The 13,009-nt window shown below is 40.3% G+C and overlaps 1 protein-coding gene and 1 long non-coding RNA gene across 8 annotated transcripts in view; one reads left to right on the top strand and one right to left on the bottom strand.

Moving 5' to 3' along the window:
* Positions 1-13,009, bottom strand: part of LOC137324556 (uncharacterized) — a 262,292-nt gene that overhangs the window by 104,987 nt on the left and 144,296 nt on the right. The window lies entirely within an intron of this gene.
* taf1a (TATA box binding protein (TBP)-associated factor, RNA polymerase I, A) overlaps positions 1-13,009 on the top strand; it is a 33,280-nt gene that overhangs the window by 10,675 nt on the left and 9,596 nt on the right. For 5 of the 6 annotated variants that reach the window (XM_067988967.1, XM_067988966.1, XM_067988971.1 and 2 more), the window contains exons 5-10: positions 235-433; positions 1,197-1,327; positions 3,675-3,833; positions 7,018-7,084; positions 7,877-8,000; positions 10,923-11,077. In XM_067988967.1, the coding sequence (XP_067845068.1) occupies positions 235-433; positions 1,197-1,327; positions 3,675-3,833; positions 7,018-7,084; positions 7,877-8,000; positions 10,923-11,077 (835 nt within the window). The remainder of the gene's footprint in view (positions 1-234; positions 434-1,196; positions 1,328-3,674; positions 3,834-7,017; positions 7,085-7,876; positions 8,001-10,922; positions 11,078-13,009) is intronic. The other variant, XM_067988968.1, reaches the window with a different exon arrangement.

Genomic DNA, 13,009 nt, shown 5'->3' with positions numbered 1-13,009 from the left:
AGTCCAGTTGTAGTACCCTTAATTGCTGCTTGACAAAGATCAGTTACCTTAGTATAGACCTAAATTTAAATCTGGAGCCATCTTGGTCTTAATAGCTTAGTACCTTCCTGGGCAGCGTATTTACCCACTGAGTCATCTAGTGAGCTGTTGCACTTTTTTTAAACAGCTAGCTGAAGAGCCCATCTTGCTGCATCATGTCAATTGTAATCTCTCCTGTTATTTCTGTTCCCTAAGGTGTGCTTGGAGTATGCTATTCACCTGCTTTGTAATGGAAAGATGGATGAAGCATACAGGGAACTGTCTTTAGCTGAAACATGGAGATATGGAGAACAATCAGCATCTCAGCAAAAAGTGCTTAAACTCATTCAGGGCTACAGGGCATTGATTGATTATTATACATGGGTTAAAAAGAATAGCGGTGTTCAGGAGAGAGGTAAGTAATGATTGTGTGGTCATAACATAAATTGCCACTCTCTTTTTGTCCTGGTTGAATCTAATAAGATAATAGGAAATTCTCTAATTAGAGTAATTGGATTTTCCACTTCCAGCAAATGCATGCCTGTCTACTGAAGTGCGCTTAATAAAGCTGAAATTATTTTTTAAAAAAACTAAATGGCTTGCTTCTTTCCTACCTTATCTTTGACTATTTGTGAAACTTAGATTTTACTATTCTAGTGTGTGTCTTTTGGTAAAGATTAGCTTTCATTTTTACAGGGAACAACAATGAGGTTTCCACACCTGCCACAGCATTGAATCAGCCCTAATCATAGTCACAAATGACATCCTCTGTGATTGTGACAGTGGTGCACATATCCCATCTTGTCCTTCTCGACCTCTCTGCCGCCCATGACACGTCGACCACACTATCCTTCTCCAACGCCTCTCCTCCGTTGTGCAGCTCAGTAGGACTGGCCTTTTCACTCTTACCTATCCATTCGTAGCCAGAGCATCTCTAGCAATGGCTTCTCTTCCTGTCCTCACTCCGTTATCTCTGGAGTTCCCCAAAGATCTATCCTTGACCCCTTTCCACTTGACATCATCCAACGACCAATCTCTTTCTTTGGCCCGGTGTCAATTTATGTCTGACTACGCTCCTGGGAAGTGCCTTTGGATGCTTTTCTGTCTGTAAAGGTGCTATATAAATGCAAGTTGTCGTTGCTACATTTTACAATAAATAATTTTGTGTGTTCTAAAAGTAGGTGATGATGCAGTCGATTCAGGCACAGCACAAGAGATGCACAACTATTTCCGACAAGCCTCTATTGGGCTTCACGATGCTGTACAAAATCCCGGTGTGTGGGATCCCTTTATACTCAGTTATGTAAATGTAAGTTTCAGTAGTTTTGGGTGCTTAAAGCTTTATAAAGTTATGGATTAACAATTGTTCTCACTGTTATTTGATAGCCTTTTGGAAGGAGTTTAATGTTACCTCAGTGTTATTTTCTATCTGAACTAAACACAACAGTTGAAATCATGTCATTTATTTACCAGCCTTGGATCAGTGGTAGGACTCTCTACTGAGTCAGAAGTTCATGGGTTCACGCTCCACTCCATAGAATTGAGCACATAATCTAGGCTGACACTTCAGTGCAGTACCAAATGAGTGCTACACTATCAGAGGTGCCGTCTTTTGGATGAAACATTATATCTAGCGCCTGTCTACTGTGAAGTGGACAAAAAGATTCCATGTCACAATTCCAAGAAGAGCAGGGGAGTTCTCCTGGTGTCCTGGCCAATATTTATCCCTCAGCCAACACCAACAAATTATCTGGTCATTTATCCTATTGCTTATTGTGTGACCGTGCTGTGTGCGAATTGGCTGCCACACTTGCCTACTTTACAACAGTGACCACACTTCAGAAAGTACTTCATTGGGGGTGAAGTGCTTTGGGATGCCCTGAGGTCATGAAAGGTGCTATATAAATGCAAGTTCTTTCTTGGGTTCCATGTCACATTCACAGGCTAAGTGAATGGTTGAAAAATCTTTGTTGCATCTGCTAGTTACTATTTTAACAACTCTGCCTGAAATAAATTGGGGGATTGAGAGGGGTGGAGGGGGGTCAGGAAAGAGAGCAGAAAAGTCTTGCACCTTTTACGGACCATGCTATAAGAAAGCCTATTAATTTGCAAAAGGGGGAAAACACATTGAATGCTGACTGAAGGGTGGGGGGGTGTGGAGGAGGGAAGGGAAAGTAATTTGGCTCAATTCTGCCTCACTGTTTGTTTGTCATTTGTATATAATCTTTACTCATGTGAAGAACCTTTAGCTTTTTGAACACTCATTTTGCATATATTTGTCCACTAGATGGTGCTTTCTGACATACAGTAAAACTCACAATCTTTGTGAGTAGTTTTAAAGTTTAGTGAATTTATACATGTGAATTCTGCGCTCTCCTTACACTGCCGGATGTAGCCCAGCTTGATAGATTCTGGGGAAAATGTGCTGAAATTGCACATAAAAACATTGTTGTGATCAGTATACTGGTGAGCCACAGAACACGTATGATGGATTTGACTTCTTGAGCAAGGTAGTCAGTGACTTGTCAATCAATTAGAGCATGCTCCCGGCAATAAATGGGGAGACTGGAACCATACAGCAAGCTGAGACCCTACAGCTCACTTTAGAACATCTTTTAGGAGTGCTACTGCAGGAAACAGCGATTTATGCCCTGGAATTGAGAGCCAGGCCCACAGTTTCCAGAGTATTGCTGATTAGATTGGCAAGGATGTATTCATTATCTTTGGGAGTTGCAGCAGTAGATATTGCAAATGCCCTTTGGGGAGGTGTTTTTGGGTCACAGGTAGAGGTGCTGCTGGAATCGTTCAAGAAAAGGTAGCAATATATGTGCAGTGATGGGGATGAGTATGAAAAGCAAGATCTCTTTAAGAATCCCCCTCACTCACCTAACAGGCTATGCTAAAGCCTCGGCAATAGCCTTTTCGTGATGCCATACTCTAGAGTGTCCCCTTGCTTTTGAGTAATAGTCATTCCTGGCGACTTCTGCTGATGATCCTCCAGTGGTTTTAGGCCACTTTGGGCCGTGTATCAATGTCTCATCGGATATTCTTCTCTCACCTGGGCCAAGGGCTGTCTGCAGGAGTTTGTGGCCTTGTGGAAAATCATTACTCTGAGCTCGCAAGCATCTCTGAATTCAGTGGGCTGATCACATTCAACCACCTATGGGTCCTATTTTGATTAGCACTGTCAGCAGAAGAAGATAATCTATTCATATCAGGAGTAATGGAAAGAATTCACCCCGATCAGGAGAAAACTCTTTTCTAGGTATTTTGTCATCCCTAAGGTATAGATGAGTGCTCTGTTTTTGCCTTTACGCTAGAATTTTCAGCTCTCATATCTTGGATCACTCCCTCGGGTGATATTCAAGTCCCTATGCCTTGAGTGTACTTTCCCATGTCTAGATTTCATTGCAACACAAGATGTCCTGACAGCTGGACGCTACACAGGCTTCCCACTCTCCTAATGTTGTATTACTTTCATGTGTGTGGAGCATGCAGAATGATTACCTACCTAGTCGGGTGAAGTTTGACGCCTCTCCAACGAATGTACATGAGCATATGTTTAAATAATCTATCTTCGTTTGATATTAATTTGAAGATCTGTAGATACTGCTTTCCTTATTGTAAATGTTGGTAACTTGTGTTTTTGATTTCAGCTACTTGACTTCTATGATGGTTTTGAGGAAGCCCTGAAGGTGTTAAACAATTACGCTTACGATAGCAGATTCCCACCAAACCCAAATGCTCATGTGTATTTGTATGAGTTCCTGAAAAAGCATGGCACCTCACCTAAAAAACTGATGAAAGTACTAAGGGTAAGATTCACCTATCTGACAACTCTATCACTGTAGTTGACCATCAGTCGAAGGTTCTGCTTTACATTACCTATTGATAATAGCCTATATTATTTTATTTCCCTTTTTGGCACAGAAACCATGTTGCATCGAAACTACAGCACAGAAACAGGCCATTCGGCCGAACTGATCTATGCCAGTGTTTATGCTCTACACGAGCCTCCTCCCTCCCTACTTTATCTAACCCTATCAGCATACCCTTCTATTCCTTTCTCGCTCATGTGCTAATCTAGGTTCCCCTTAAATGCATCTATGCTATTTGCCTCAACTACTCCTTGTGGTAGCATGTTCCACATTCTTACCACTCTTTGGGTGAAGAAGTTTCTCCTGCATTCCCCATTGGATTTATTAGCGACTATTTCAGGGTTCGATACAAGTTTAACATAACTTCTTTGCTTTTCAATTCTATCCCTCTAGAAATGAACCCAGGTGCTTGATTTGCCTTTTTATGGCCTTATTAACCCGTGTCGCTACTTTGTGATTTGTGTATCTATACCTCTAGATTCCTTTGCTCCTCCATTCCATTCAGACGCTTATCCAAGAAGCATGTGGCCTCCTTATTCTTCCTACCAAAATGCACCACCTCACTCTTATCTATATTGAAATTCATTTGCCAATTAAATGTCCATTCTGCAAGTTTATTAATATCCTCTTGCATTTTGACGCATTCTTCCTTTTGTATTAACAACCACCACCCCAATTTGATGTCGTCCACAAATTTTGAAATTGTGCTTCTGAATGTAAATTGTGAACAACAGTAATTCCAGCACTGATCCCTGTGGAACACCGCTTCCCACCTTTTGCCAGTCTGAGTAGCTACCCATAAACCCTACTCTGTTTTCTGTTTTGCAGCCACCTTGCTATCCATTTTGTTACTTGTTACCTGACTCCACATGCTCTGACCTTAGCCATGAGTCTATAATGTGGTATCTTATCAAAGGCCTTTTGAAAATCCAAATATATTACATTTACTGCATTACCCTTGTCTACCCTTTCTGTTACTACTTCAAAGAATTCAGTAAGGTTGGTCAAGCATGACTTTCCCTTCTGAAATCCATGCTGACCATATTATATTTTCATTCTCTAGATGTCTTTCTGTTATATCTTTGAGTAAAGGTTACGTTATCTTTCCTACCACCGACATTAAGCTAACTGGTCTATAATTCCCTGGACTTGTTCTATCTCCCTTTTTAAATATAGGAACAACATTAGCTGTCCGCCAGTCTTCTGGCCCTATTTCCTTTTCTAGTGAATTTTTATATATATATGTAATAGTGCCTCTGCTATCTCCTCCCTAACTTCTTTTAATACTGCAGACGCAATCCATCCGGACCAGGGGTCTTACCTTCTCTAAGTTTGATTAGTTTATCAATTGTCTCTTTTTCCTGCCCCCCTCCACTTTTTATCTTAAATGCTTTAATTTTTTTTTGATCTCTTCCTCTAATGTCCTGTCCACCTTCTCAGTCTCCTTGGTAAATACGGAGGCAAAGTAACTTCAGTATTTCTGTCATTCATTGTTATTAACTTGAGTTTATCTTGTGTATCCCTTAGTGGCCCCATCCCTATTCTGATTTTTCTCGTTGTTATTTATGTGTCTATAGAATACTTTACTATTTCTTTTTATATTCCTTGATAATTTAATCTTGTAGTGCCTTTTTGCTTTCCTAATTGTTTTTTTTTACTTCTTTCCTAACCTCTTTGTATTCCCTTTTGTCATCCTCTCCTCCTTTATTGTCTATGTACTTAGAGTATGCCTTTTTCTTTAGTTTCAATTTTATTCATCTCTTTATTCATCCATGGTGTTTCATTTCACTTAACACTGAATTGGATGTTTGATGAATCTGCGTGTGTGTTCCTGCTGACATGTTCCTGCGCTCTCGTGCTTGTCCATGTGCAATACTTATCTGCAAGCTCTTAATGTTTGTTTTCAGGTTTCTCCTGTCAGCCCCCCATGTAATGGGAAATTGCTGGAGGGGCAGGGAGGGGGAATGGTCTGATGCATTGACAGTCGTTTTCTTAGCTACATGGAATCGTCCATCCTCTTTCACCTGGTCCAGTCCGCTACCTGCATGTGCAGTCAACTGGGCCGTGGCTGGGCAGGGGGTATACGGCATTATTCCCCTGGGCTGGTTGGCTGGGCTTCGAGGGGCGATTTGGTGAAGCCCACGTGCTTGGTAACTTCCCAGTATTGTGAATTACCCTAGGTCTCTGATCAGGGGTTGAGGTGGGTCTTGGCCAACTCGCACTTAGCACCTGGAATTGTTTAAACGTATACAAACCTAGCAGACTCTTCTGTAAATTAAAACTTAAATCAATAATGTGCTCTTTATTTTAACTTGTTACTTTTTTGTATAGCTTGGCTGATTATTTTGGAGTGTGTCTACTGTATTTGTTTGTGTCAGAGTTAGCAATCCAGCATGTGGCCAGAGATCCAAGCCCTAGTGGAGGCTGGTGGATCACGTGTATAACCACAGATTATCTCTGCCATTTCTTTCCGAGGACTATTCACCTAAAGGTGGAGATTATTGATCTGAGGAGTGAGGAGCACTGGTTCCTTCTTACGGTTCTGTCTTTCATCTCCATGGCATTCTGGGCAGAAGTATAAAATACATTTGCAGATACTGTTTCAGGAGCTCTCTGTTACCCACATTCTCCATCTTTTTCAAGGGTTTGCCTTGTGCTTCACAGCAGGGTTTATGTCATTGAAAACTCTTTAGTGTAAATAATGACAATTCTCTCATGACAATTAACACATTTCCCTGTTGTTTTTCCTATAATGTGTTTTATGAAAATTCAAGTTCTGTCCAAAAACCTGGACCTCAGACCAGTGAAAATGTGCATCTCTGACTGGTAACTGTTCAGCACATGTACTCATCATCTTTGAGTAGCAGTGACCCGTGGTGCAGGCAATGGGCCGTTGAAAAGTTTCTGTTTTTGAATTACGGTCTGGCGTATCCTCTCAACAAGCTTACAATATAACCTTACTTATAGTAACTTTTTTTTTTAGCTTTCTGTACTTCTGGATTCAAAATACATTGTGTAACATAAAATAATGGGAGACTTGCATAGTACATGTGTGCCATGCTGTTGTGCCTTTTTAGGACATTGCAGCTGGCTTACTGAAATGTTTCTATTGAATCTCTAGGTATTGTATCAACTGGTTCCTTCCCATGAACTGATGTTGGAATTTAATTCACTACTCCTGGAATCAAGTAAGTACCTTGGGGAAAATTATTGGCTGTGATGGAAAATGTATATATGTGGACATAAGATGGAGACTGAATTGGGAGTGGGTGTGATTGATTGATTTTATTTATTGTTCCTCCTCCGCCCCATGGTTTAGAGTGACCACATAGACAAACTGTCTGAGGACTGGCTGCAATCATGGAATTCAACACCAGCTTGCACCAGCCTTTGAGATGAGGGGACAGTATTGGTTTGGAATATTTTAAGATTGTTGAATTTTGAAATGTTCTGTGTACAGGGCTATCTTTCAAAGAACTTGTGTTTTATATAGCAGCTTTCACATCCTCAGGGTATCCCAATGTGCTTTACAACCAGTGGATTACTTTTGAAGTGCAGTCACTGCTGTCATGCAGGCAAACATAACTTGCAATATGTGCACAGCAAGGTCCCACAAACAGCAAATGAATCAAAGATCGGATAATTTATTTTTGGTGGTGGTTGAGGGAGGAATGTTGCCCTGGACACTGAGAACTCCCTGCTCTCCTTGTGAACAATGCTACGCAGTCTTTTACATCCACCTGTGGAAGCAGAAGGTTTCATGCCTCTTCCAAAAGACAGCGCATTCAACAATGCTGCCTTCCCTCAGCATTGCACTGGTGTCGTACATGGGATTTGAACCTACAACCACCTGCCTGGGAAACGAGAATGCTATCTACTGACCAAAGTGACACTTTTGCTGAGTTATATCCAATTGGTTAAAGGAAATCTAACATTGGTAAAACTAGAAGCCTAATTTGTGTTGTCTTGTCCTTTTTCAGAAAAAAAGAAACATCATAAGGAAGCACTAGGTGTCCTCTTCTGTCTGCTGGATTTCCCTACTTGGAAAGAAAACTACAGCACATGGAAATGTTTAACGAAACAAATGAAGCATGCTATAGCAGAGTACGTACACTTGAAAAGCATCAACTTTTTTCCCTTCGTATGTAGGTTTTTACTAATGCTTGACAATGCTATGTTCGGTCACAACGTTACAAATTACAGTTTCTGATTGGCAAAATGCTATATAAACAGGACTGGGGTTAATCTCAAGATGCTTAAATACATAATTGAGTGTTGACTACAAAGTCCATTCAGGATGTCAGTGGCAAAAGGGAGCTCTCTGATACTCTTTTGAACCCTAGCAATGCTTTTTAAAAGTTGCAGAGAACCAGAAAACAAGCAAGTTGTCAACGCGGCAACAGAATCTGAAAAGTAATGGTGCACTCTGTATTGGATTAAGGATAGCGGGATGATTGACGGACTAACCCAGGTTGTTCTGCCTATTCTCTGTTTCCTACTACACCACAGCACCATTATTACTGAAGTATAAATTTTCAAGCTGAATAAAGTTCCATTTTTGATGGTTTAATCTGCAGACTCTTCCCCCATGCTATAGTATCTGCCGTGTCAGTCCATTAATAGACCAGTTTATGCTATCAAAGGAGGCAACGACCCATTTTGACTACTTTTTATAGATATAAAATGCTAGCTTTTGAAGTACCATGACTTTGGAGCTGGTTCAACAATGTAATGAGCCCTAAGGTACTGACCAGAGTACTGTCTGCTGCGCCACAGTCTGAATATTGCCCCCAAGAAGATGCATCTCCTCATCCTGAACTCCTAAAACCGCTACTGCTTTCCCTGTGAGGCAGCAGCTGTGCCGTCCAGGAATCTGATGACTCATCCCTAGCTCCTGGCTCAGAGCTTGGAAAAACTTATCGTTTGTGTGCAAGCATCTTCAAATTTCAGACCTGAATCTCAAACAATCATGTTTCTATACTTGGGCCATGTTAAACAAAGTTGGGTCCAGTCTCTGGTCATTTAAAACGGTGAAAGAAAATAATGTTAAAAGTAACTTGTGCACAAGTGGGATAAAAATTACTTTGGAACAACAGGAGTTTCAGCTTCTCCACGTCTTTGTAGTCAAATCTTGAAATCATGGGGCGGGAAATTGCGTTGAGTGGCCAACACGTCTCGCCCTTTGCTGATAACTAACTAACTCGCCCACAAACTTTTCATGCTCTTCTGGGCATCAACTTGCTTCATTTGAGAGCTGCAAGCCGTTCCCAGGTTTCCCTCAGCGGTGACAGAAAGAAAGGACCTCTCTGTTCTCCTCCTCCTCCCCCCCCCCCCCCCCCCCCCCCACCCACCCCCCACCAACTCCGCCAATCAGCTTGAAGCAAGCCACGCTGTGAGAACCAGGAAGTGAATCTCATTCACAAACTGCTCATCTCTGCCTAATCAGGAAGTGCCAGATAAGATTAGTAAATGTACTAATACATCAGATAGAGAAAGCGAAATAGAGGGGGTAAGATTAAAAGACTGAGATAAAAGAAACAGAAAGGAAAAAGTTTTTAAAAAAATTTTAACTTTTTTTAAATGTCCATAAACTATTAAAATCGGGAGGAATGGGACTCCATATTTGAAAATTCTGACACCCGGCTTTCAGATTTTTCAAATAACTCTCTGACCGCTGAAAAGCTTCTTCCGGCTGAATCCTGGCTTCATTAATTATGCTGGAGATTAACATGGCGGTAGGACGGGCTCCTCGCGCCAGTTCAGAGCAGCCCTAACTTTTTCAGTGTATTTTAGTGTGTACTTCCTGCATTCCAGCAGCAAGTTCCCGCTCCTCCATTGATTTCAGTGGAGAGCCAGCCAGCGAGCTGTCAGTCCGCGGAGCTTTCAGACCAGGAAGAGCACGTTCCGGATTTCCGCGCTTGACTGCGGATGTGCAGTCGCTGGAATTTGCTCTTCGATTTGCCCATTAATAACAGTGAATGCTGTTAGGCTCACTGTTATTTTACGAGCAATTTCCAGCCCATTGATGACGCAACTCACTGATGTATTCTTCAGCTTTCTGCATGTGAATACAATCAGAAGGGTGAACATTGTAAAACATTAAAGTAGGCATTTTAGATGAAATATGCAAGAAATGTTCATATCTGGTCATTTTATTTCTGGATTTGTAGAATAATTAAAATATAATATACATACTCTAAACAGTTACATTTTTATAGTTGACTGAAGCAGTAGAAGTACAGTTGTCGCCATCCATTTTAATAGCGATATTGAAATTGCACATTTAGGATAACCCAAATTGCTGCTGCTACTATGGCCAAGTCTAGCAAATAGATTTGATGCGACAGTGGAAACTGTCAGTCATTTTGAAAATATAATTGCATTTTCCTTGAATGACTGGGAGGACTTTGTAATGTTATACCAGGTAAATTGCAGCGTACTTACAGTTGATCTCCAGTGATATTGCTTACAGACGAAAAAAACTCTCCCTATAATTACGTCTGTTTCCCCATTTGTTCTTTTTGTATTGTCCTCTGCCTTTATCTTCTCTCCTCTATGGCTGTCCTACACCTTTCTCATTGTTTCACTTTTTTCTTTCAGTGCTGCGCTGAAGTGTCAACCTAGATTATGTGCTCATGTCTTTGGGGTGAGGCTTGAACCCACGACTTTCTGACTCAGAGGCCAGAGTGCTACCACTGAGCCAAACTGACACCTACAACAAGTGTGGTTGATGGGCAGAATAGCTTTTTGTTGCATGCTATGTAGTAGGCATAACAATCATTGAAATCTTCAGGAAAAACATAGAATCATAGAAGTTTACAACATGTATGAAGCTTTTATTGACCCTCGTCATTAGTTGAGTGATGCTGAAAGAAAAATGAAACCAGCAATAGTTGTTTCCTCAACTTATCTGAGCCCCCTCCCGCTTGGCTCGATTTAATATCATAAACACTGGAGTTTGAAAACAATTTAGACATTTTAATTTTTTGATCACATTAAGGTGGAATTATTTTCTTTCCCTTTTAGGGGTCACTCAGACTGGATTAAAGAGCAATGGGAGTTACGACAGGATTGGTGGCCTGCATTTCATTTCAGCGAATATCGAGCACATAAGAATTTTGAAGAAAATGAGAGCTATGCTTGTAGGAAAGCAATGATTGCAGGAATCCTAATGGGCAAAGGTAAATCAAAATGTTACTCTTAGGCCAGCTGTTTTGAGTTTTTAAAAGGAAAACTCAAATCAATTGAAAAGGTAGTATTGTATACAAAAACAATTGTACATGTTTTTAATGAAACGGTTACTTATCCTCCTCTGAGGTTATTTTTCATTTTTAAAAAAATGGAGTGTCAAATATGCAGGCATAGACATTTTTTTTCTGATTTGATGTGCATGTGTTAAAGTTTAAAAACGATAATATTTTAAAGATGTTCAATGTGTAACCAAAACTTCATTAGTTTATGGGAATTTTTTTCCCCCCGCATTGTTCTTTCAAATTGCTGTCCCTGAGATGGCAATGAAATGAGCCAACCCAACAACTGGAGGAAACCTTCTGGCTTCTGCACTCCCTAGTGCAGTCCCATCTGTCCCTGCACACCATTTTGCTATGGAATGAGCATCAGACTCTGATGAGGGAGCATTGGAACAGAGTGAAAATAGGAATCCTGACTAAGACCCAGATCCAGGAATGGCTCCATCAATAACACTATTTTAACAGTTGCAGTTTTCTTCACTTTTAAACTAAAAGTTTAATGATGTGTGCATGTGTATTATATATTGGCATACTGTACAGAACATGTTCCAATCTAAATGGTAATTAGTGAAAAGTAAACTTAAAACTGTTATCCGAAGCACTTCTTTACTTGGAGGTAATAAATATTTTAAATAATTTGCCAGACAGTTAATAGCAGCGAAGATATTGAGGGTTTTCAAAAAACAGTTGGATGTTTTGATGGGAGATTTGATAGGTTGAAAGGTCTTTTCTCATCTCTGAACTTCCTTGCATTTTTCCTGTAAAATACCTTCCACGCTGGTATTGTCTATTTTGGTAGTGGTTACTGTTTGAGAAAGCTTTAATAGCCTAATATATAAACTGTTTCTCAATGAGGCACTAGTAACTTAAATTAAGTGGTTTTTCTCTTTCCTTAGTGTGCTCAGTCTGTGGGTGAAAGTATATCCAATATTCTTTGCTGTATCATTCTCTATTGTGGTTAGTAATTTTATCGTGGAAAGTCTGGCTGAAATGCAGACAAAATGCAATGTTGCTCATTTGTATTGTATAAATAGAAGAAAGAGCTCAAATTTATATAGTTCATGTCACATGCTCTGGGCACCCCAAAGCACTTCACAGCCAATGAATTATTTTCGAAGTGTAGTTACTGTTATGTAGGCAGATGCAGCAGCTAATTTGCACATAGCAAGGTTCCACAAATAGAAATGAGATAAATGACCAGTTAATCTACATTGAGTAATAAAATGTTAACCAGGCCCCCGGGTGAATTTTCTGTTCTTCAAATAATTGTCATGGAATCTTTTACATTTGCCTGAACAAGTAGACAGGGTCTTAGTTTAAAGTCTTATCTGGAAGACAGCACCTCCGATAATACAGCGCTCCCTCTGTACTGCGCTCTCAAGTGTCGGCCTAGATGATGTCTTCAAGTCCTAGAGTGGGACTTGAATCCACAACCTTCTGACTCCAAGATCAGAGGGCCACCAATGAGCCAAGCTGACATTCGGATAAATAGAAAGTAAGTTGTGAACTGGTGGAGAATAAGACCCGTTATTGCTGCTTTAGCTCATAAATGTTGCCACGCGGAGTGACTGAGTTGCATTTACTAAGGATCGGAGAAACAAAAAGGCTAAAGTTAAAGGCCAAAGCAATGTAATTAAACCCATTTAAAACTGAAAAGCTGACCAGACACTTGGGATAGAAAAATTGTGGGAATACTATAGATAAAGACTGAAAAATTAAGGAAAAGGAGAGTAATTGAAAACAATTATAAAATTCAATGTTAAACATTTTCATAATCACACATGTCACACAAACGAAGGGAGAGCATGGTCACTATGGAATGTGGCAGCGCTATTGTTTGATATTTGACCTCTGAATTCATTT

This window comes from Heptranchias perlo, chromosome 8, assembly GCF_035084215.1.
Source record: "Heptranchias perlo isolate sHepPer1 chromosome 8, sHepPer1.hap1, whole genome shotgun sequence".
Classification (NCBI taxonomy): domain Eukaryota; kingdom Metazoa; phylum Chordata; class Chondrichthyes; order Hexanchiformes; family Hexanchidae; genus Heptranchias; species Heptranchias perlo.
The sequence above is the reverse complement of the archived record's forward strand: the minus strand, read 5'-3'. Positions and strand labels throughout refer to the sequence as shown.